A 25,283-nucleotide genomic window follows, 5' to 3' on the forward strand; every position below is an offset into this window, starting at 1 on the left:
TACCTTACTGTTGTTTGTTTGTTTTCTCTTTTGTCTGTTTAGGGCCACACGTGAGGCATATGGAGGTTCCCAGGCTAGGAGTCCAATTGGAGCTACTGCTGCCGGCCTACTCCACAGCCACAGCAACATGGGATCTCAGCCGTGTCTCTGACCTACACCAGAGCTCATGGCAACGCTGGATCCTTAACCCACTGAGCAAGGCCACGGATCGAACCCTCGTCCTCATGGGTATTCCTCCCGTTTTTTAACCACTGAGCTAGGACAGGAACTCCAACATTGGTGCAATACTGTTAAACTGTACACTTTTTCCAGATGTCACTGCTTTGCCGTTCACGTTCCTTTATTGTTCTAGGATGCGGTTCAGGAGACCCCACTTAACAGACTCCCTGACTTACTTACTTAGGCCGTGACTGCCGCATGCAGCGGTTTCTGGGGCCAGGGATCGAACTGGCGCCACAGTAGTGACCCGAGCCACAGCAGTGACAATGCCGGATCCTTAACTGCTACACCACCAGGGAACTCCAATTTATTTCCTTTTTCAAAGTACATACTTTCCGGTGTCGGAGGACTTAAGGGGGCGGCCGAAGCCGAGTGTAGATGAGCCGCCGGGTCGTCTTGGAACATCGAGGGTTATCTGCAGCTGCCCTGCCGTGTTGTTGCAGCGCCAGTCCAGGGCCACAGCATGATGTTTTCACCCTGGGGCTTTCAGGAGCTTTCTTCTTGCTTTATGAGAGTGGATTAACGCATCCTCTTGTCACACCTTCTTTTTACCTGATTATTTTCTGTGACCATCAGGGTTAGTGAGTCTTTCCTGTTCTCGGGACAGTTCCTTCTTTTTACATAACGCAGGCGTACTCAACAGTTCCCTGGATATACTCTTCCTTACACAGGAAGAACTACGTCACAAGTTCTCTGTGTACATACAATATGGACAATATGTGTGTTTTACACACAAATTATACTTTCCAAAAAACAGTAAAGCCCCAATTTTTTTTTTTTTTTTTGTCTTGTCTTTTCTAGGGCCGCACCTGCAGCATATGGAGGTTCCCAGGCTAGGAGTCTAATTGGAGCTGCAGTTGCCTGCCCACACCACAGCTACAGCCACGCCAGATCCGAGACGCATCTGTGACCTCCACCATAGCTCACGGCAACACCGGATCCTTAACCCACTGAGCGAGGCCAGGGATTGAACCTGCAGCCTCATGGTTACTAGTCAGATTTGCTAACCACTGAGCCACAACAGGAACTCCTGATCATAAACGTTTGAGTTTATTTCTAGACGGTCTGTTCTGTTCCTTTGATTTGTGTATTTAATCTTTTATTACTACCTTCCTGCTTTGGTTACAGTAGCTTCCCTCCCACTCTTCCTCATTGGCTATACAAGATATTTTGTGAATTTTAATGGTTTTGTTCAATGACTCTTTCTGGTCCCATTCTCTACTTTGGTCCGACCCATAAAGGGGTACGCATCGTTTTATCATAGAGCTGTATCGAGCTTATGTCAGGTTTCCGTTTGAAAGATATTTTGAAATAATTTACAAATGTAAATTTGAATATCAACGTCAGTGTTTTAAATGAAGCAAGCGATTATTTTATTAATTCATCAGTTTTTCTTCTGTAGCCTTTGACTCTTCTTCTGAAGGCTAAGGATATTAGCCAATGTATACTCTCCACTAACAAACACTTTTAAAAATTAATGATAAATTTTATGTAGCCAGTCTATAAACTTTCATTTTTCCTAAAATAATAAATGTATTTATTTTGTATATTTAAATGTTTTCAGTACTCCTTGCCAGTACTTTTAAGATATGAACTCCCCTTTCCCGAGTTCTCTCTCTTGATTTAATGCTTTTGGGATAGATGTTCTTTTGTCAAGTAGTTTTTGTTTTTGTTTTTTAAGAAGGACTCACTAAATGCCTCATTGTTCCTAGAATCTGTACAAAATTGAGAATGCCTCTCTTTTGCCATAAACATCAAACAAATGGGCTGGGCACAATATTTTTGGCGCAATCTTTTTTTTTTTTTCTCTCTTGTTTTCAGTATTCTGGAAACATTCTTCTGAGACAGATGCGTAACTCAGATAGCCAGTGTAGGAGCATGGGCTCCGGTTCATTCTTTGATATGGCCATTGATTACTATTTGTGGCTTAAGTGTCCAGAGAGTAACACCCCCACAGGCCTTGTTGACTATAGGGAGTGTATCTTCGGGGCCCAGGTGGACGTTAATCCCTAACCCCCCGTGATTCAGTTTACAGCAAGAAAAGGGCAAAGAAGCCATGAGACTTACGGGGCATTTCCACCCCTAAGATCCCTATTGGCCAAGGACCAACACAGACCATAAATGTGGTCTAGGACAAAGCCAATGGGAGAAAACCATATTTATGGACCCCACGTTGGTTCCCTCCCATCTTTAAAAGATAAAAACCCCCATAGGACAATAGAGAGTGGGGGCTCTTCTCCCCCTCCCGGCAGCCCTGGGAGCTGTTTGCTTTCCTTTAATAAAGACGTTGCTTGCTTTCTGCCTGTGTGTTCGCAAAGTTCATTCTTTGGCTGCGTGAACAGGAACCTGGATTCTGGTAACATCTTTCTGGCATCATCTTTTGGGGGCTCGTCTGGGATCCAAGCCAATACACCAGCACTCACCAGGTAAGTAGCAGCAAGCCTGCCCTTTCTACTTTATTCGGTTTCGTTTGCCTCTGAAAGGAGGGGAATGTGTGCATGGGCGTGCGAACCTGAGACGTGTCCTGGGCGCGAAGCGAGGGCCGAGTCCTGACCCGCAGTTCTGTTTAAGCTCCTGGGCGACCTCATATGGCTTAAAGGCAGCCCTCCGGAGTCCAGTCAGGCCAGGAGTCCAGTCAGGGGTTGATACCGTCTGGCCACACGCCAAGAGGCACCAAATGGGGTGTCCCGAGAGGGAGACGGCCAGAGACGGCCGGAGCAGGTCCCGAGGCAAACGTTCCTTCCCGTTCCCCCCACCCCGCCGTCTCCTCTCTGTGCAGTACTGTTGGGAAAGCATTTGCGGAATCACAGGGTACGGTATTGCTGCAGCTTCGTGATTGTTGAAAGACCACATGAGAAGCAAAAACGTAGTTTTGTGAATTCTCAAAGGGAGATGAAGGATTTAAAGTAGCCGTCCCTGACCTCCCAGAGCCTCTCACTCCACCTTCCTGCCTCCCCCAGTGTGTTAGGAGCCAGCGTTTTACAGTAAATGATGTTAGTAGAGTAGCCAGGGTCCTCATTTTTTTTTTTTTTGTCTTTTTGCTCTTTCTTTGGGCCGCTCCCGCGGCATATGGAGGTTCCCAGGCTAGGGGTTGAATCGGAGCTGTAGCCACCGGCCTACGCCAGAGCCACAGCAACGCAGGATCCAAGCCGCATCTGCAACCTACACCACAGCTCACAGCAACGCCGGATCATTAACCCACTGAGCAAGGGCAGGGACCGAACCCTCAACCTCATGGTTCCTAGTCGGATTCGTTAACCACTGCGCCACGACGGGATCTCCCGGGGTCCACATTTTGATGGAAATCTTTTAGTGGCGTCCCTGAGAGGACAAGACGCAAGGAGACCACCTGGCCTGTGGACAAAAAAAAAGCAAAACAAAAGACAAAAAACCATTAAGGGCTCCATAGACAAAAGTCCTCTTCCAGTTCTGTAAGTTTAGGGAGCTCCCTGGAAGTAGAAATCCATTCTTTACCTTCTCCTTCCAGTCTTCCACCCCTCGCTGTTTTTAGCCAGTTCACACCCCTTGGGCTTTAGGCCAGTTGATGCCACCGCTCATAGACTTCGGCCTTGTCCCTCTGCTGGCCTGGTCACTGTTGCCTTCTTCCCAAGGGATGCCCGATCTCCTTAGGAGTCCTGTAAGGGGCTCGACTTGTCTAATCCTTTTTCCTTTGCTATTACCTCGAATGGAGCTGTAGGGGCAGAGGAAACAGACCTCTAGAAGTTGAGACCATGCCTGTGGGGGAGAAGGAGTTGATAACTAATATACATCCAACGTAGGCCGAGGGTTTCGTCTCAGAGCCCGGGCATGGTCAGCTTTGCATTTTGCTCGTTACTTTCTCCGTGGCTGAAGAAACCGACAGCTGGTTCATCCAATTTACCCGTTAACTGTGGCGTAGGCGCTTCCCTAATATTAACAGAGGGCATGTCAGCACGAGCATCTTAGGATTCGGAAACTCAGGACAGGGCCTGTATGCCTGGGTTTTCTTCACCTCTGTCCAGAGACAGGCAATGGGCAGGGACAGCGGGAGACGAGCTCCACTGGTAGAGAGTGGTTAATCCCAGTCGGATTAACTGAGGTTGGATGGGACGTTTCCCCACTAATGCCTAGCTGCTCCGTACAAGAGAGGGGACCCCTCACATAACCGAGAAAGGACAGTAGGTGCTGGACGCCGGTCTTGTCTGTTTTTCCGGTGGGAGCCACATCCTGGGGGCCTGGTGCATGGCTCAGTAGCAACTCTTCTGACATGTGCCTTGAGAGACGGAAAAGTTTTGACTCTCGAACTCTGGGACAGAAATGTCTTGTTTTCTTTTGCCTGAAAGCCTGGCCCCTGTATAACCTGTTGGACGGGGAGCAAGGGCCGTCTCAGGGCTCTCTAGGTTATAATGCTGCTCTCCAATTAGACCTGCTTTGTAGACGAGAAGGGAAATGCTCAGAGGTGCCTTATGTTCAGATCTTCTTTGCAACAAGGGAAGACGCCGAACTGAGGAGGGCTTGTGGATTTCCTCAGTGCGTGATGCCAGCTCCCCCAGGACCTGGATGCCCACCATGTCCTGGCCCGATTGGGTCAGACCCTCCCGAAGTTAATCAGCCTTCTCCAGTACTGCCCACGGCTCCTCCTCTGCCTGCTCCAGTGCCAAAGTTCTATCCCTCTTTGCTCCCCTTGCAGGAGGTAGCTAACGGAGAATGGGGACCAATACGGGTCCATGTGCCTTTTTCGCTTCAGGACTTAAGGTAGATAAAAACAGATTTGGGGAAGTTTGCTGATGACCCAGATAGACGTATTGAGGTCTTTCAGGGTCTCGCGCAGTCCTCTGAGTTAGCCTGAAAGGACGTCATGTTATTGCTAGACCAGACATTGAGTATAAGTGGAAAAAAAGTCTTAGGAGATGCTCAGAGCTGGGGAGATGACGGGTGTGCTGTAAATGCCAGAGGCAGATCAGAGGAGGAACGAAGGAGAGTCCCCAGAGGGTGTCAGGCAGTTCCTATGAGCGATCCTAACTGGTCTGCCGGTGAGGGAATAAAGAATTGGCATAGAAATCACTTTATTACTTGTATAGTTGAGGGGCTAAAAGCTACACGGGTAAAGCCTGTTCACTGCTCCAAACTGTTGGAGGTTTGTCAAGGGGAAAGAGAGAACTTTCTTAGGCTCAGAGGCACTGAGAAAACATAACACCAATGGACCCAGAATCAGCGGAGGGCCAGATAATTCTTAAAGACAAATTTATTTATTTTTTGTTTTTCAAACATTTTTTATTATTACTCAATGAATTTATTACTTTTATAGTTGTACAATGATCATCACAATCCAATTTTATAGGATTTCCATCCCACAACCCCAGCTCATGCCCCCACTCTCCGAACCGTCTCCTTTGGAAACCGTAAGTTTTTCAAAGTCTGTGAGTCAGTATCTGTTCTGCAAAGAAGTTCTTTGTGTCCTTTTTTCAGATGCCACATGGTAAAGACAAATTTATCACTCAGTCAGCACCAGATATACAGAGAAAGCTCCAAAAATTGGCTCTTGGTCCTGATCAGGACCGGCAGCACCTCCTTAGAGCAGCAACTACATCATAGTCGGGACCAGGAAGAAGGAAAGGAGAACCAGAGGAGGCACAGAGAAAAGCCTGAGGCTCCAGTTTGCAGCTACAGGGAGTCAGCGGGGAGCTTCCAAGGCCAGAGGACTAGGGCAGAGACCTGAGCCAGGAGCCTGTTTCCTCTGTTCCTCTGTGGAAAAGAGGACACTTTAAATGGGAATGCCCCCAAGCTCAGGCCACCGCACCTAGGCCTCTAGGCATAAACCCCCCTATTGGACAATGGTGGTGGTGGGGGGGGCTCTTCTCCCCCCTCCCAGCAGCCCTGGAGCTATTTGCTTTCCTGTAATAAAGACTTTGCTTGCTTGCTGCCTGTGTGTTCCAGGAGTTCATTCTTCAGCTGGGTGAACAAGAACCCGGATTCCAGTAACATCCTTCTGGCATCGCTTCCATGTGCCGCAGGTAAGGCCATAAAAAGACAATCAATCAAATCAAATCAAATCAAATCAAATAAAAATTAACTGGAATATATATAACAAAAGAAATTAGATTGTAAATCTAACAAACAGTTAAAAAATACCTATAAAGGGCGCATTATATTTCTTGCTTAAAGTAGAAATGTAAAAGCTCATGCCACTTTCAGAAAAAAAAAAAGATTCACAGTAACAAATATTTATTGGTCATCTTTGTTCCAGATCCTGGGTATTCAGCAAGAGTTCCCTTGAGAAACACATTTTTTTTTTTTTTTTTGCATCCAAACGGTATTAAAATACACTTACATCCAAAATGGATTCATGCATTTATTTATTTTTTCTTTTAGGGCCACATCTGTGGCATATGAAAGTTCCCAGGCTAGGGGTAAAATTGGAGCTACAGCTGCCAGCCCACATCACAGCCATAGCAACACTGGATCCCAGCCGCATCTTTGACCTACACTGAAGCTCATGGCCATGCCTGATGCTTAACCCACTGAGCAGGGCCGGATATTGAACCTTCGTCTTCATGGATACTAGTCAGGTTTGTTACCTCTAAGCCTCAATAGAAACTCCTCGGCATTTATTTTTATTAAGTATTCATGAAGCTTAGAGGCGAGCATAAGTCTCAAGAAATGGAAAATAAAATACCTCTAGAGTCACTGTGGGGGAGCACATTGGAACGGATGTGGGGAGCAGGTCAAATTACATCCTGGAGGCTAAAATAAAAAGGGAAGAGGAGAATTCAGGCAGGAAATATACCATGTCCTTGGAGAAGCTTCTCCCAGCAAGTCTGGCGTCACAGCAGGATGCAGAGGAGACTGAAGGATGGCGGTGGGAGCGCCTCCTGGGTGCCTGCCCCATAGACCACGCAGTGGCACGTGTTCTAGGACAGCTTGCTGTGGTGGTCGCTTTCCTCGCTGTGTCCTATGAGAGGCCCTTGTTGGCTGCTGAGGCTGCCGTTGGATGGTTTGGGGCTTGCTGGGGACGAAATCGAGATTTGTGTAGCGGAGTGGGTGGACCTCGGGCTCTTTGGACAGACACCCGGTATTTCTCTCAGGTGTGTTTGACAGAAGTTTGGCAGCAGGTGAAGGTTCTGTCAAGTGGGACGCTTTATTCTGTGTTGCCTACTGGGGCGAGAGGTGAGGGTTGAGATCTTTTGGTGCAAATTAAAGGACCTGAATGGCCATCTTCTCTGGAGGTGATAGGATATCTAGACCTGTAGGAAGCTGAAGTCTATCCCGTAAAAAATCAGTTCCCAGTTCACCAATATTGACAGAGTGTCTGGATGATCTGGGCCTCATGTTTTTCCCCAACAGCAGCTTCATGACTTAGAATTCACGCATTGTACAGTTCACACCTATTCAGAGTGGTCAGTTTGTTCGGCCGTCACATGTGCATGATCCTCTCCCCTAAAAACCCATTCCCTCTCACTCCCCCTTCTCATGATAGTCCCCTCGCCCCCTGCAGTGTTTTGGAAGCAGGTATTCTGCTTCACTGGGAGACCGTGTCTCGAGCCACATAGTTAGGTTGTTTGTAGGAAGAAAGGAAACATACAGAGAACCGCAGCATTGAAAGTTGGGGGTGTTCTGGGGTGTAGACTGGGGTGGGTGGGTGCGGGCAAAGCAGAGGCGCTGCCCTGGCCCTGATTTCAGTGAAGAAGTTTTGTTTTCGGCAAGCAGCCTGGGGTGAAGTCTTGGCGAGATCAGAAGCCCCGTGGACAATGCTGATCCCTATCTCAGTCCCTTGGGCTTGCAGCTGAAAAGACTGGTTACTCTTCAGAGCAGTGATTGGCTGGAAGGTAGTGTTTGGGGCAGGTAGCTTTAGGTAGTTCTGTGATTACAGGGGCGCTGAGTTCATAAGTGGGAGGATAAGATTGGGAGTCTCTAGAGAGCAGCAAGCCCTGTGATCTCCCTCGGAGGACGCTTGAGCTGAGGGTCTTACAAGGAGAGAGGAAAGACTGCCTGAGAGGTACCCCCACGTGGGACACCTTTTCGAGGGAGGTAGGTCCCCTGTCTCCCTGTCCTGCACAGCCTGGCCCTGGCCCCACCCGGACCTGACCCTAGTGGGGAAGAGGGGAGAGAGAAGTTACCGGGCCGTAGAATCCTTAGAAAGGGAGCAGAAAGTGTCTCATTTTACCCTTTTCCCGCCACCATGCCGTATTCGTTTGGAATGCCTTAAGACAAGGTGTTCAGGTCCGCAGCGTAATAAAGGGACATGGCCATTAACCGTGGTAAGTGCTTGCTGTGTGCAAGGGGCTTGCTTTTACCTGCAGTCTCATTTGATGCTCACCCTGAACCTTGTGGGGTGGGGCTGGGGCTGGGAGACTGGAGTTGCCTCTGTTTTTAATTATAGTTGACTTACAGTTTTATCGTTCCAGGCTCTGCTGTGCAGTAAAGGGGCTCAGTCAGGTGTACACACACATTCTTCTTTTCTGTCCTTTCCGTCATGGTCTATCCCAGGAGACGGGCCGGGGTTCCCTGGGCCGGACAGGCGGACCTTGTTGTTTATCGTGCTGAGAACGATGGTTTGCGTCTTCTGACCCCAAACGCTCGTCTGTCCCAGTCCCGCCCCCTCCGCCCTCGTCCTCTAGGTCTGTGAGTCTGTCTCTGTTCTGTAGACAGGTTCATTTGTGCCGTATTTTAGATTCCACATGTAAGTGAGATCACGTGGTATTTGCCTTTCTCTTTCTGACTTACTTCACTTAGTAGAGAGTCTCTGGGTCCATCCACGCGGCTGCAAGTGCCATTCTTCTTCTCTTTATGGTGGATAGTATTCCCCTTTACAAATGTGCCACGTCTTTTTAATCCGTTCATCTGCTGAGGGACCCTTGGGTTGTTTCTGTGTCTTGGTTATTGTGAACAGTAGTGCTGAGAACGTCGGGGTGCATGTATCTTTTGGACTTAAAGTTTTTTTTCTGAACATAGGCCCAGGAGTGGGATTGCTGGCTTATAAGGTAGTTCTGTATTTAGTTCTCTAGGACTCTCCATCCTGTTTTGCTTCGTGGTTGTACCTGGGTTTCGTATTTGTAGAGGAAGAGGCTGAGAATTCACAAAAATAAATTAAAAATAGCTGGGGCAAAAAGACCACATTGAACTTTATTGAAGTTTAATTTTTTTTTCCTTCTCCCTCGCCCCTCCATCCCACTTGTCTCACATTTTCCCTCCCTGTTCACAGAGCAGCTCACTGTAAAGGCAGAGACGTGAAGAGAGTGTGTGTTGATAGGGAGTAGGGGAGTCTGGGCTTAACTTGGTTTTAATAAATGCTGCCGTTTCTTCATTTTCTACCTTTTTTTTTTTTTTGCTTTTTAGGGCCACACTCGAGGCATATGGGGGTTCCCAGGCTAGGGGTCAGATCGCACATACAGCCGCCGGCCTACACCACAGCTCACAGCAACACTGGATCCTTAACCCGCTGAGCAAGGCCAGGGACCGAACCTGCGACCTCATGGTTTCTAGTCGGCTTTGTTTCCGCTGTGCCACGACGGGAACTCCTCATTTTCTGTTTTTGCTGAAGTCCCTTCATCCCTCTGGATGACAGTTTCTTCCAGGGACTGGAGACGATAGGAGTTTGGATGGGAAGGATCTGGTTTGATTCATGGAGTCGAAAGTGCCAGGGTAAGAGCACAGAGTGTTAAGTGCGTGCTGAAAATACTTGGGTTTCTTATGTGACTCAGAAGTGAAGCGTTCAGCAAACTGTCATCCACTTTGATTTATAGCCTTTCTGATCCATTTGTCCTGTTTCATAGCGTGGAGGTACTGTTGTATGTCCTTCCAGAAGACCTCAGGCCATAGTTACCTCCAACGAAACGTGCGCTTCCGACACTGGAAAGCAGGAGGCTAAGTGTAGTTAAAAATCCATTGGTAGCATTTCCGTCGTACCTAAATCGAATAGTTCTGTTACTGCCATGCCAGCCTGTTCACCGCTGCCGTGGAGAATGGAAGCTGCGAGCAGACCCGAGCAGTGTTTACACACGCCCAGATACAGAGCCAGCACCCCAGGGCCCCCCCAGATACAGAGGCAGCATCCCAGGGCCCGCCCAGATACAGAGGCAGCACCCCAGGGCCCACCGACTCACCTGGTTGCTGCAGTAGAGATCCATCCTTGCGGCTTGGCTGTTTCCTGAAGCTACAAACTACTCATTGTGTTCTCGTTTCCTACTTAGATCTGTCTCTTCTCTCCCCCAGCAAGATGTGTTCTATCTTGGCTCCTAAAATGCCACCCCAACCCAGAGGTAAATGCAAGGGGCTTGAATTTTTCAACAAGAATAAAATTGCTGGGAGTTCGTGTTGTGGCTCAGCGATGACGAACCCAGCCAGTATCCGTGAGGTTGTGGGTTCGATCCCTAGCCCCACTCAGTGGGTTAAGGATCCAGCATTGCCCTGAGCTGTGGTATAGGCCACAGACATGGCTCGGATCCCGTGCTGCTGTGGCTGAGGTATAGCCTGGCAGCTGCAGCTCCAACTCAGCCCCTAGGCTGGGAACTTCGATGCCCCGAGGGTGCGGCCCTAAAAAAAAACAAAAACCCAGAAAGTGACACCCCACCCCCAAAAGGCATTTCCTTACTTCCTGGTATTACAAAATGCTCCAGGTTCGTTTTTGTGTCTTCCATGCCCCAGCTCTGGAACCAGCCATTTCTCCAAGACCGTCGGTTCCCTTTTTGAGAGGCTGTTAGAAGAAGTCCAGATCTGGGTACGGGGTATGTTGCAGGCGTTCCCTGGAGCTTCTTAGGTTTAATAGACCTGTGACCTAGCAAATGCTTCTGTACAAAGGTGAGCAACACCTTAAATTTCAAACACTCTAGAGGCCCAGATTAGAGTGTCAGTTTGGGTTCAGTCTCTCATCAGAAAGGAATTCAATTGGCAGGGCTTAGAATTTAACTATGTATTGATTTGTTTGTTTCTGTCTTTTTGTCTTTCTAGGGCCGCTCCATGGCATATGGAGGTTCCCAGGCTGGGGGTCGAACCTGAGCTGTTGCCGCCAGCCAGCCTACACCACAGCCACAGCAAAGTGAGATCCGAGTCCTGTCAGCGACCTACACCACAGCTCACGGCAAAGCCAGATCCTTAACCCACTGAGGGAGGCCAGGGATCAAACCTGAAACCTCATGTTCCTGGTCAGATTCGTTAACCACTGAGCTAAGATGGGAACTCCATGGGCTTAGAATTTGAAAAGATCCCAGTTTTTCTCAAATGATGACCCTAAGTGCTTGCGAAACAAACAGAATGATCACATTAATTTTTATTTATTCAGGCTCTAATAAGAAAGTAGGATTTTTTTTTTTTCTTAGGGCCTTTCCCTTGGCATGTGGAAGTTCCCAGCCTAGGGGTCGAATTGGAGCTGCAGTCACAGGAACGCCAGATCACAGCCACATCTGAGACCTACACCACAACTCACAGGCAACGCAAGATCCTTAACCCACTAAGCGGTACCATGGATTGAACCCAGGTCTTGGTGCTTCTGAGACACTTTGGATCCCATCACACCACAGTGGGAACTCCCATGCTAGCTTACTTTTCTTTTTTTCTTTCTTTTTTTTTTTTTGTCTTTTTAGGGCCATACCTGAGGCACATGAAAGTTCCCAGGGTAGGGGTCAAATTGGAGTTGCAGCTTCTGGCCTACGCCACAGCCACACCAGATCAGAGCCTCGTCGGGGACCTACACCATAGCTGACAGCAACACCGATCCTTAACGAACTGATCAAGGCCAGGGATTGAACCTGTGTCCTCATGGATTCTAGTCAGGTTCATTACTGCTGAGTCACAGTGGGAATTCCTAGTTTACTTTTTTAATAGTGAAATTCATTTACTCAATTTAACTTTATTTAATCTTAGCCAGTCCTGAATCTGTACAGAACTCTTTACAAGGTTCTGTTTTCACAAACCAAGCTTTCGTAACTTTCTATTTTATCCTATTCCTTTTTTTTTCTCTCCTTTTTCCTTTGATAAAAGATGTTTGCCTTACAAGCTGTTGTTGTGTCAATTGCATTAACTAGAATTAATGTATTAACTACAATTCCTGTCCTCTTTTTTTTTTTTTATCTTTTGTCTTTTTAGGGTCCCACTCTTGGCATATGGAGGTTCCCTGGCTAGGGGTCTAATCGGAGCTGCAGCTGCCAACCTACACCACAGCCACAGCAATGCTAGATCTAAGCTGCGTCTGTGACCTACAGCACAGCTCACGGCAAAGCCAGATCCTTAACTCACTGAGGGAGGCCAGGGATCCAACCTACAACCTCATGGATCCTAGTCAGATTTGTTTCTGCTGCACCATGATGGGAACTCCAAGAATTCCTATCTTCTTAAAACCTTAATTTTAGTAAAAACTAAGAAGTAAGCAATTATAAATTGTCTTTCTTCTTATTATTCTGTAGATTGGCAAAATCACAAATACTGTTGATGATTTCTAGAAAACATGTGCTTTTTTTTTTCCCACTGTACCTGAGGGATGTGGAAGTTCCTAGGCCAGGGGTTGAACCACCGCCACAGCAGTGACAATGCTGGATCCTTAACCACTAGGCCACCAGGGAGCTCAAATCGTGTGCTTTTTTTTCTAGAAAAATTTTCCGTGTGTCATTGTTGCAGAAACTCAGCCTCTGTCCACCAGTGCTGATGCCCTAAAACCTTGCCCTTTTGGGCTTGGGGAAAAACTGGGGGGCGTTTTATAGTCTAAGAGGAGATAATCAGGGTATCAGATAAGAATCAAGGTTGGTCCAAACATGCACTCCCCTTTCTTTCGGGGGAATCTTGGTCGTGGAAGCTGGCATGGAGAGATCTCCCTGTGATCCTGCTGGTGGTCTTCTGGGTGATTCAGTCTTGACCTTTCCTAGAATAATGACACAAAGGAAAGGCATGTAGATCAGAGATTAGGACAAACTAGGAGAGTTGCTGAACAACATCAGGTGCTTAGCCGTCTTGAACCCACAGGCAATTGTGTTCAGGGTGCCTGATCTTTAATTGTCAGCAGTGGTGTGCAGGGTGCGATCAAGCAGGGGAGAATCACAAGCAAGGGCTGGCAAGTATTCATTTCCGTCTGTTCCTGATGCCTCCATCATTATGTGTATCCCTTGAGGGGGAACCAGGACCCTGCCCCAAGGCTGCCCCATTGTTTCCAGACTGCTCCTCCTTTCTGTCTGCATCCCCTCCCTTCCCCGATTAGCAGCTGTTTGAACCTGCCCTTTGGAACCCAGGGAAGGTTGTGGAGGCTGAAGCTTAGCCCCTAAAAACAAGCAATGGGGGGCCCAGAAAGGCTTGTGTGCCCGGGAGTCCCTCAGGGCACATTCCTACGATGAATACTTAATGTTTCAGTGTTATTTTATTTGGGAATGATCTAGACACTTAATAAATTTCCATTATTTAATTTAACTTAGCAAAACTCTACAGTCTTAAGTCACCAAACATCTGGAAAAACAATTTTTTTTTTTTGGTCTTTTTTCTTTTTAGGGCCACATCCAAGGAATCTGGAGGTCCCTAGGCTAGGGGTCTAATTGGAGCTGCAGCTACAGCAACACCAGATCTGAGCCACATCTGAGACCTACACCACAGCTCTTAGGTTACAGCAGACCCTTAACCTACTATGCGGAGCCAGGTATTGAACCCACGTCTTTGTGCTGCAGAGACACTTCAAATCCCATTACACCACAGTGGGAAGTCCCATGCTAGGTGACGTTTTGGTCTTTTCAGGGCTGCACCCCTAGCTTGCAGGCTAGGGGTTGAGTCGGAGCTGCAACCACAAGGGGAAATCCACTTAATATATCTTTGTATAAATGGTTTTGGGGTCCCCAAGGAGAGGTTGAGCCAAGGAACTCAGGCCCTTTTGTCAATTTTTTAATTTGATCAGTTGGTGCCCCAGGCAATCACTGCTCAGGTAGCTCAGTGTAATTTTCTAGCAGCCTTTAAATATGTCTGTGCTTTAAACTGGGGTAAATAGAGTGGACTTCGTGGCTGTGGCCGGCAGCTATAGATCTGATTCGACCCCTAGGCCTTGCCACATGCCTTGGTGAGGCCCTAAAAAGAAAAGAAAAAAAAATTCCGTCTTTTTGGGAAGAAGTCTCTAGCCTTTCCCCTCAGTTTTTTTTGTTGTTGTTGTTGTTCCCCTATTAATCAATCTCGTTAGCAGCTGACCCAACTGGCGGGGGGGGGGGCGGGGGGGGTGTTCGTTTTTTTTGGCCTCAGCTGCGGCATGGGAAGCTTCCAGGGTAGGAATCAAACCCACACCACAGCAGTGACCTGAGCTGCAGAGCGACAGTGCAGGATCCTTAACCCACTGCACCGCAAGGGAACTCCTGATCTAATGTTTTTATTAGCATCTCTAAGACCCACTGAGGGGAAACTGAGACTACAAATGTAGCGTTCCAAACCCATTTTTGTTGCTATTGTTGTTTATTTCAAACTAAGGGACCTCTTCCTTTTTTTTTTTTTTTTTTTTTTGCTTTTAAGGGCCCCATCCACTGCACATGGAGGTTCCCAGGTTAGGGGTTGAATCAGAGCAGCAGCTGCCAGCCTTTGCCACAGCCACAGCCTCACCAGATCAGAATTGCATCTGTGACCTACCCCATAGTTTACGGCAAGGCAAGATGCTTAACCCACTGAGTAGGGCCCGGGATCAAACCCATGTCCTCATGGATAGAAGTTGGGTTCACGGCCCACTGAGCCACAACGGGAACTCCAAGAGTTGGTTCTTTTAATTGTGTGCTTCTATAGTTGATTTTAGGAGGATGATTGGTTTGGACCAGATACAGGCAGAAAGTTCTTTATAAGTTATTTTGATTTTTAAAAATTAAAACTGGGTTTATGGATGTTTCACATTTCAAACCTATTTCACAAGCTGTTAAATTCACCTTAAGGTCTTCCTCTAAATCCTTTAAAGGGGCCTTTCGTAACTTGTTAATTGAAATATTTTAAGCTTCATTTCAAATTTAACCTCACTTTTTTTTTTCCGCTTTTGGCCACCCCACTGAGTTCCAGGGCCAGGGTTCAGGGCTGAATCACAGTCACAACCTAAGCCGCAGCTGCAGCAGTGCTGGATCCTAAACCCACTGTGTCGGGCTGGGGGTTGAACCCGTGTTCCAACAAGACCAAGACGCCACAGATCCTGTTGTACCACAGGGGAAGCTCCTAATACTCCCTTTGTGTTTTAAATTATTTAGCTGCTTAACTACTGGTTTGATTTCTTATTCATTTTTGTACATAATTCTAAACCTTCCTAGAATTTAAATCTGTTCACCCATTAAGGAAATGATCTTGTCTTTCCAAAGATTTTGGAGTTTATCCTCTTAGTGGATTGAAGGAACATAGCCACCAGGGATGCGAAATCTGGAGCTTTAAATTCAAAGAAATCTCTCTTGTCCCTGACTGCCTTGCCAATTCCCTTTTTGTAGTAATTCTGTCATAGAGTCAAACAAAAACAGGGTCATAGTGGAGTTCCCGTCGTGGCTCGGTGGTTAACGAATCCGACTAGGAACCGTGAGGTTGCAGGTTCCATCCCTGGCCTTGCGCAGTGGGTTAAGGATCCAGCGTGGCTGTGAGCTGTGGTGTAGGTTGCAGACGCGGCTTGGATCCCGAGTTGCTGTGGCTGTGGCTGTGGCCGGCGGCTACAGCTCCGATTCGACCCCTAGCCTGGGAACCTCCATATGCTACAGGAGCGGCCCAAGAAATGGCAAAAAGACAAAAAACAAACAAAAACAACAACAAAACAAACAAACAAAAAAACCGGGGTATTCGTGGTCACTTGGTCTGTCCGTGATCTTGAATTGTAGCAAAATACACTTTTCAAGTCAGATCTAACTCCACTCCATTTTTTCCTGCTTCGTGAGTTTTAAGTAGTTTTATATCTAAGAAGTAAACATCCCTATTATGCAATGTTCTGTTGCCATCTGATTGGAGTTTATGTATTCAGAGTTGTGTCTGCCTCCCTAATAAAAGTTCCAGGGTTGTTGTTATTGCTGTGATATGACCTGTTCATTGGAAGTGCAGCTGTTTATTTCACTGCAGTTTTAAATGGACTTGTTTAAATTCTTTTCTTTTTACAGCTGAACCTATGGCACATGGAAGTTCCCAGGCTACGGGTTGAATCAGAGCTGCAGCTGCCAGCTTATGCCACAGAAATGGCAATACGGGATCTGAGCCCCATCTGCGACCTACATTGCAGCTTGGGGCAGGACCAATCCTTAACCAAATGAGGGAGGCCAGGGATCGAACTCGCATTCTCACGGACACTATGGTGGGTTCTTAGTGAGCCACAATATGGAAACTTCTAAAGTTTTTTTTAATGTAGTTCACTGAATCCAGTATAGCCATACTATTTTTACTTAAACATGCAGTCAATATAAAAGTGACTGATGAGGCATTTTGCATTAAGTTTTTTGATGTCTCTTTAAAATTTTTAAAAATTGAGATATAATTGATGTATAACATTGTGTTAGTTTCAGGTGCATAACATAATGTGTTTTTTTTTTTTTTTTTTTTTTTTTTTTGGTCTTTTTGTCTTTTCTTGGGCTGATCCCACAGCATATGGAGGTTCCCAGGCTAGGGGTCTAATTGGAGCTGTAGCCACCGGCCTACACTATAGCCACATCAACGCCAGATCCTTAACCCACTGAGCAAGGCCAAGGATCAAACCTGCAACCTCATGGTCCCTAGTCGGATTCGTTAACCACTGCGCCACGACGGGAACTGCAACATAATGATGTTATATGTTGTGAAATGTTCGCCACAGTAAGTCTAGTCAACATCCACCACACACAAAAGTCACCGTTTTTAGTTTTTTTCTTTTTAATGATGAGAACTTCTAAGATCTCTCTTAGCAACTTCCAAATACATAATACGGTATCATTAGCTGTAGTCACCATGTTATGCGTTATATCCCCAGGACTTACTCATTTTATAACTGGAAGTTTGTACCACAGTGGACTTGTTCTGTTTTGCTTTTTGCGGCATGTGGAGGTTCCCAGGCTAGGGGTCGAATTGGTGCTACAGCTGCTGGCCTACACCACAGCCACAGCAAGGCCAGATCCCCGCCCCGCTGATGCCAGGGATCGAACCCACATCCTCATGGGTAGCGGTCAGGTTTGTTTCCACTGGGCCACAACGGGAACTCTCAACAAGCTTGTTTTCAGTTGATTGTTAACTGCTGTTTGCAGGCTCATTTACCTGGACCATCAACTTACTGTTGCTTTTCCCTCTGCAGAAAGGCAGAAACACTCCAGATGTCCTCCAATAGTTACCAAGTTTCAATCCCGATGTCAAAAAGGAACACCAATGGCCTGCCGGGGTCCAGCTCCAATGAGCTGAAGACGTCTGCTGGGGGAGCTGTGTTAAGCTTTCATGACATCTGCTATCGAGTGAAAGTGAAGAGTGGCTTTCTTTTTTGTCGGAAAACGGTTGAGAAGGAAATACTGACGAACATCAAGTACGTCGTCCATGAACTTTTACTGAAACAGGTTCATTGTCGTGCAGTGCGCGTCTCAGGTTTTGCTTAGTGCAGATCAAGGTACCGGTCTGCACAGGTAGACAGACACACGCTCTTCATTGCTTTCGGCTAAACGAGCTGAGCGGTGAGCCAGTTGGATGAGATGTTGGGTGTATGTATGTACATGTAAGACAACTGGAGCTTAGCTCACGTCTAAGAGACGGAAGAGAGTTTAGGACCCAAAGTAACACACTCGGTTGTCTTACAGAATTCAAGTCCGTACAAAACTATGATTTTTCTTCCCGCCATCCAGCAACTGACTCATCACATGGTGGTGGCGTGGGCGATAGAGGGACCCCTGAGTGTGAGAATAAGGAGAGGAATGGGAGGTGAAAAGCTTTTATCTTTTGCTGCATATGCCCAGACTAGCATCGACCGACCTTTCTGAAAAGCTGCCAGGTTATTTGTGGAGCAAAGAATGAAGAAAAGTGCTGGTCACTTGAGATGTTTTGCTGCTAAATGGAAGTTAGCAAATGATTTGCAATATGTGCAGGTTGAGTAAATTGAATATATTACTGCTCGAGGGTATATTTGTCTTGCTTATGTTTTGTTTGTTTGTTTGTTTGTCTTTTTTGCCATTTCTGGGGCTGCACCCGAGGCGTATAGAGGTTCCCAGGCCAGGGGTCCAATCAGAACTGCAGCCGCTGGCCTACACCACAGCCCACTGAGCAAGGACGGGGATCGAACCCGCAATCTCATGGTTCCTAGTCGGATTCATTACCCACTGAGGCACGATGGGAACTCCCTTGCTTATGTTTTAAAGTCCAATCAGAACTGCAGCCGCCGGCCTACACCACAGCCCACTGAGCAAGGACGGGGATCGAACCCGCAATCTCATGGTTCCTAGTCGGATTCATTACCCACTGAGGCACGATGGGAACTCCCTTGCTTATGTTTTAAAGTCCAATCAGAACTGCAGCCGCCGGCCTACACCACAGCCCACTGAGCAAGGACGGGGATCGAACCCGCAATCTCATGGTTCCTAGTTGGATTCATTACCCACTGAGCCACGATGGGAACTCCCCTGCTTATGTTTTAAAGCTAGTAGTGTGTTAACTTGCTAACACTAAAGGTGTCATCTGCTCAAGGCTTTACAGTGTTTTTATGGTTGAGTGGTATGCATTTCAGCAACAGGTGAGTTCATCCTTACACGCTTTTCTAGGTTCATAAAAACTCAGTCAAATCTTGTAATCATTTCAAATTTTAGTAATTAAGAGGATGCCAGGGGTTGTTTTTCTTGCTTACTCACATTTCTGGTGTAGGCAGTGGTGTTTCTTTTTCCTATTTGCTGGTTTCAACTGAGTTTGTCTAGGATGGGCAAAGGGTGCTCTCATTTATCTTATTTATTTATTTGTTTGTTTACTTGTTTATTTTTTTAGGGCCGCACCCACAGCATATGGAGGTTCATAGGCTAGAAGTCAAATTGTAGCTGCAGCTGCTGGCCTACACCACAGCCACAGCCACAGCCATGGGGGATCCTAGCTGCATCTGTGACTTACACCAGAGCTCACAGCAACGCCAGATTCTGAACCCACTGAGCTGATTCTCATCAGGCATCACCCAGGACTGTCCTGCACTCTACACTGCGAGGGATCGAACCTGCATCCTCACAGATACTAGTCAGATTCCTTTCTGCTGCGCTAGGCCGGGGACTCCCCCTTCTATCTGGATATTCACTACCCTCAAACGTCTGCTCGTCTGTTTGCAACATACTGTGTGTACACCATGGTTATATATCCTTCAAGGCTCTCTCCAATAGAAAGTGGCATCCACTACTTCTAAACCAAGGATGTCCCAGTCCATTTTTTCCTGATACTTTACAAGGAAGAAGACAAGATTATCTTGAGGGTATATGTTTTACTTTTCTAATTTGATGAAGAATTTGATGTGGGTGAAGAATTGGGGATATTTTCTTTGTAACGCCTCGAGGTGCTTTTTTTCCAGCCATTGGGTTTCTTCTTCTTTTTTTTTTTTTATGTTGTCGGCTGTACCGGCGACGTATGGATGTTCCCAGGCTAGGGGTCGAATCAGAGCTATCGATGCTGGCCTGTGCCACAGCCCCAACAACCCAGGATCCTTAACTCACTGAGCAGAGCCAGGGATCGAACCCACATCCTCATGGGCACTCGTTGGCTTCCTTACCGCTGAGCCCCGACCGGAACGCCCGGCCACTGACTTTTTGTTTCAGTTATATTGATTCTTGTGTGACTGGATTGGAGCAGTGGGAATGCTGCTTAGGTAGCACATGAGGTGGCGTGAAGCTGATTCTCATCAGGCATCACCCAGGACTGTTCTGCACTTTACACTGCGAGGGAGGAGTGAGGGGAGCAAAGGGCTTCGCCAGCGTCTGCGACATCAAGGAACCTAGAAAGTTCTTGTGTCCTTTTCCAAAACAATTTAAATGTAGTAGAAGAGAAGCGAAAGAGGAGTTCCCGTGGGGGCGCAGTGGTTAACGAATCCGACTAGGAACCCTGAGATTGCGAGTTTGATCCCTGGCCTTGCTCAGTGGGTTAAGGATCTGGCGTTGCCACGAGCTATGGTGTAGGTCGTAGACGCGGCTCAGATCCCGCGTTGCTGTGGCTCTGGTGGCTACAGCTCCAATTCGATCCCTAGCCTGGGAACCTCCACATGCTGCAGGAGTGGCCCTAGAAAAGGCAAGAAAACAAAAAGACCAAAAAAAAAAAAAAAAAAAAAAAAAGAGGTGAAAGGAATTAAGACCCAAGGCGGTTTTCTTCTAAGTCCTCAGTAGTGATTGACATATTGACATTTTTTGTGTGCTAGATTTCTGTTAACCAACAATTGAGTATCTTTTTCCTTTGAGAGTTGATTGGTGCCTTTTTTTCTCCCCCTTGTCGGCAATTTCATCGGTTTTCACTGAGTGTGTTAAATGCCAACCCTAAACAATAGACTTGCTTTTAAAGTGGGTCAGTAACTTGGTGTGTTTTGCATTTGCAGTGGGATCATGAAACCTGGCCTCAATGCCATTCTGGGACCCACAGGTGGAGGCAAATCTTCGTGAGTATAGCAGTATAAGTAAGCTTTCTCTTGGTAGTTTTAATGTGTGGCTTTTGAAAATGGAGCTAGGGTTGGCATGCAATCTTACATCAGTTGCAGGTGTGCCACACAGCGATTCGACACTGGCACCCATGGTGCCATGATCCCCGTGGTCCGTCTAGCCCTCTGTGCCGATACAGAGTTACTGGAGCATCACTGCCCGTGCTCCTCAGGCCGTGTCTTACATCCCCGTGGCTCACTGACTGTATAACTGGAGCTTTGAAGCTCTTGGTCTCCTTCCTGTTCCCCACCCCGAGTTTCAGTGTGCCTTTAAAGATCAGCTTTATGTGAGCAGGTGCTCGTTGCGCTTTGTCTGGGCGTCTGGTCCAGGTCTGGGTCCAGTTGTGCTGGGTAGTGGTTCTGTCCTGAGGTTGGGGACGTCTTGCTAGGTCAGCCTTCCTAACAGGACATGATCAGGCGATTGGCATGCAGCTGTCAGCCGTGGTTTGTGCTGTGGACAGGGAAGGGAAGGGGTACAGTGGAGAGTGGGGAGGCGGAGCCCGAGGCGAAAGGGAGGGCTTGAGTCTTAGACCGAGGGGCACAGGGCCTGCCTCGGGACCTCAGGACCGGATATCGCACAGCCTGGAGGCAGTTTGGGTGCTCCGTGCCGGATCAGCCCGCAGCGCTTTGCTTGCGTTCACGTTTTTGGGCTTTATTGTAGCATGTAGTTAAAAAAAAAAAGAAAAGAAAAGAGAAAAGAGGTGAGCCTTGAAAGAGCTGTGTATCTTTATATACACATAAAACAATATGAGTCTTGAAAAGTTAATATTCTAACTTGAGCAGAATTTGGATTCAGGTGAGCTGAGAGCGAAAACCCAGGTTGGATGGAAAAAAACCCGGAACAACGCATTTTTTTTAAACAGGTTGTTAGATGTCTTAGCTGCAAGGAAAGATCCGCATGGATTATCTGGAGATGTTTTGATCAATGGAGCACCTCGACCTGCCAATTTTAAATGTAACTCAGGTTACGTGGTACAGGTAAGTATTTGTGGACTTGCACTATGGGTTTCTCTGTTTCTGTACTGGGCGAGTGCCTTGGCTCCCAAGGGAGTGTGTTTCTAATTGACTGTGGGACATCCTTATAGAAACAGTTTTTCTTTATGTCAGCTTTTCATAATCTCCCATAAGATTCAGCACAGGATTCAGTGGAAAGAATCTGGAATATGACTCCTGTAAGGGCAGTGATATCAATTCTTGTTGTCGTATCATTTCTAAAGGACATGACTGTTTTCTGCTTTCTTCACTTCACTTCTCTCCATCCTCGAGCTTAGAACTGTGTTTGGCAGATCTTTGTGTTAAACAGTCTGGAAATGTAGTGCTGGTAATCCCCTGTGTCCTCTCTGGGCGAGCAGATTGGGGATGAGAAGGATTTCATCAGGCTTTGCAGCAGTCTGCATCCTGGAGCTATTGTAAATTGTCTAATTGCAAGCTTGTTATTAGCTAGAACTTGGGTATTTTCTTTCTTTCTTTTTTTTTTGGTCTTTTTAGGGCCGCACCCACGGCACATGGAAGCTGCCAGGCTAGGGGTCCAATCGGAGCTACAGTTGCCAGCCTCCACCACAGCCGCAGCAAAGCCATGTCCGAGCTGTGTCTGTAACCTAGACCACAACTCACGGTAACACTGGATCGTGAACCCACTGAGCGAGGCCAGGGATTGATCCTGCGTCCTCATGGATACCCGTCCGGTTCGTTAACCGCTGAGGCGGGACGGGAACTCGGGGTATGTTGTTTTTATGAATAGGGTACATGCACTACAGAGCGATGGTCTTGTGAAAATGCCATTTTGCTTTAAGGATGACGTCGTGATGGGAACGCTGACAGTGAGAGAAAACTTACAGTTCTCGGCAGCTCTTCGGCTTCCGACCACCATGACAAATCATGAAAAAAATGAGCGGATTAACATGGTCATTCAAGAGTTGGGTCTGGATAAAGTGGCCGATTCCAAGGTAATGTAGAGCAACGGAGAGTGTCATAGCTGGCCAAGTGGGCCCTGTGTGGATAGTGGAACTTCTTCAGCGGTTTTCTGGCACATGCGTGGTCCCGAGTGGCTGCTCTCTGGAACCGTGAGAAAAGCGATGGGTTATCTAGCCTGAAGATGGGAGTGAACCAGTTTAAGAAACTAGGCATGATTGAACCCTGGAAAAGCCGTGTGGCCGTGTGCTCTAGCGTGTGAGTGTTCTTTGGCAAAGCATCCGTGGTCTTTCCAGTGATGCAGCTCTGGCTTCTCGCCCACGCCAACTGTTTGTCATGCCTCGTGTCGTGTCGTCACCCCTCCTGTCGTGTCGTCACACTAACCTTCCTTCTTCCTGTTTTCTTTTCCCCTTTTAGCTGTGCTTCTCTTCCTCCAGGGGACTTTGGTCCATCACTTTTGAGAGGTATACGTCTGGCATTCACAAATGGTGAACCTCCAGGGGCTCCTGCTCTGTATGCTCCCCTTTGCTGTAATTTGACTTCTAAAATTATATTCAGTAGTATTAGGGTGTATTTCTTTCTTTTCTTTTCTTTTTTTTTTTTTTGTCTTTTTTCTTTTGAGGGCCGTACCCGCGGCACATGGAGGTTCCCAGGCTAGGGGTCTAATTGGAGCTGCAGCTGCTAGCCTATGCCACAGCCACAGCCATGCAGGACCCGAGCCGCGTCTCTACACCACAGCTCACAGCAATGCCAGATCCTTAACCCGCTGAGCGAAGCCAGGGATTGAACCCGCAACCTCATGGTTTCTAGTTGGATTAGTTTCCGCTTCTCCACAGCGGGAACTCCTAGGGTGTATTTCTAATTTGAGTACATCCAAATTGCTTTTCTGGAGCCGTTCTATGGCAGTTTTGTCTCCCATCCCTCCCTCCCTCCCCTCCCCTCTCCCTTTCTTCTGCCAGTGTTTACTTACAGACTGTGATGTGCTGGGCTCTTTTAGGATGTAGAAATAACAGCTGTAGGCACGAGAGAGGAAAGTAATTCCTTTTGTGGGTTATGGAGACTCAAAGAGAAGAAATGTGATGAGTGAGTAAAACTTTACAGTCGATGGCTAGGTATGAAAAATTTGCCAGGAAGACAGCTAAAGCTTTTTGGCTGGGAATACGTCTAAAACTTTGGATGAGAATGAACTTTTTAGATTGTGATGGCGGTAGTTCAATCCACCTGTGATATCCTTTACTTAGATTTACAAAGAATGGCGATATTCAGCTGAGTGGTGCTTCATATGATACTTTCTGACATTCTTTAAATATATTGCTTATTTTGTTTGGAAGAATAACTCTGAGATGCCACCACTTCCACTTATTTTCATTTTATGAGTGATTAGGTTTTGATTGTGTTGGCTCTGTTTCTTTAATTTTGTTTTTCCAGTAGGCATTTACCATTCTTCACCTTTAGGTAAAAGTTCTCTCCTGATAGACAGTCATTGCCCAACGTTTGATGCGTGGATTTCCAGGGAAAATAAGCTGAAGGGTATGATTGACTTAGAACTTACTTATCTAATTAGTTGAAATAATACATTAAAATTTTTTAACTTTTTTTTTTTTTCCTTTTAGGGCTGCACCCGCGGCACATGGCAGTTCCGAGACTAGGAGTTGAATCGGAGCTGCAGCTGCAGGCCTACACCACAGCCACAGCAATGCCAGCTTTGAGCCACACCTGTGACCTATGCCGAAGCTTGTGGCAGCACCAGATCCTTAACCCATTGAGTGAAGCCAAGGATCGAACCCACATCCTCATGGATATGAGTCGGGTTCTTAACCCACTGAGCCACAACAGGAACTCCAGAATCTTTAAACTTTTAACTAAAATTTAAGCATAACAATTAGAATAGTCTGATTACTTGTTACTGAGTCCAAACTTGTAAGGCTCGCTGCATGACAGGACAGTAAATTGAGAGATGTGTCCTTGGGGTCGGGGAGAGTGACTTTATTTGGAAAGCCAGCAAATGGAGAAGACGGTGGACTCTTGTCCCAAAGAACCAACTCACCCAAGTAAGAACTCAGGCTTCTTTTATACTAAAAGAGGAGGCGAGGTGTGGTTGGTTGTTGCAGGCCTCTTGGTGCCAGAATCCTTTGTTCTTGCAGCCGTCCCTGTGGCTCTGGTCGCCGTGTTCCTATAATCCTCCAACCAGACAAAGGCTACTCTCTGTCCCACAGCTTTTTACTCCGTATGAGTGACAGTGGTATACCTTTAAAGGTCGAGGTCTAGAGAATGGGCTGCCCTGTATATTTCAGGCCTTCGGCAACAGTCTTTCACAAACAGTGCAGAGCCAGCGTGACTAAGCACAGGCAGTGGCGCCCGAAGATGAGAGCTCTAGGAACAGACTCCGTCTGGAGACAGATTTGGTCTTTGTTACATAGTGATGACGTGACCATCAGGTAATTGATGTAATGGTACGATTACTAATAACGTTTAGTAATTATAACAACTAGATTTCCCAGGTGTTCATCTTACCTCGTAATCGCCTCAGCTTATGTTTTCGGAAGCATTTTAAGGAAACTAGGCGTATCATGGTATGTCGCTCCTGATCCTACTTCCGCATCTTCAAGAAAAGAACTTTGCCTGC

General features: G+C 46.9%; 1 protein-coding gene across 16 annotated transcripts in view; it reads left to right on the top strand.

The window, feature by feature from the left end:
* The first annotated feature begins 573 nt into the window (after positions 1-573).
* The window catches only part of ABCG2B (ATP binding cassette subfamily G member 2B), a 50,823-nt gene continuing 26,113 nt past the window's right edge, over positions 574-25,283 (top strand). For 7 of the 16 annotated variants that reach the window (XR_014813410.1, XR_014813408.1, XR_014813411.1 and 4 more), the window contains exons 1-5: positions 3,469-6,212; positions 17,411-17,632; positions 20,648-20,707; positions 21,610-21,724; positions 22,540-22,692. Coding sequence is in view for 8 of the 16 variants with exons in the window: in XM_084973488.1 (XP_084829614.1) it covers positions 6,202-6,212; positions 17,411-17,632; positions 20,648-20,707; positions 21,610-21,724; positions 22,540-22,692 (561 nt within the window). In the remaining 8 variants the exon portion in view is untranslated. Of the gene's footprint in view, positions 2,646-3,468; positions 6,213-8,081; positions 8,457-11,775; positions 13,811-17,410; positions 17,633-20,647; positions 20,708-21,609; positions 21,725-22,539; positions 22,693-23,100; positions 23,122-25,283 lie in introns of those variants that run through there. The other 9 variants (XR_014813412.1, XM_084973489.1, XM_084973486.1 and 6 more) reach the window with 8 other exon arrangements.

This window comes from Sus scrofa, chromosome 8 (assembly GCF_054392235.1).
Source record: "Sus scrofa isolate SSC_HxYL_T2T_F1_AM1 chromosome 8, Sscrofa_HxYL_maternal_Yorkshire_Landrace_v2.0, whole genome shotgun sequence".
NCBI classification, from domain to species: Eukaryota; Metazoa; Chordata; class Mammalia; order Artiodactyla; family Suidae; genus Sus; species Sus scrofa.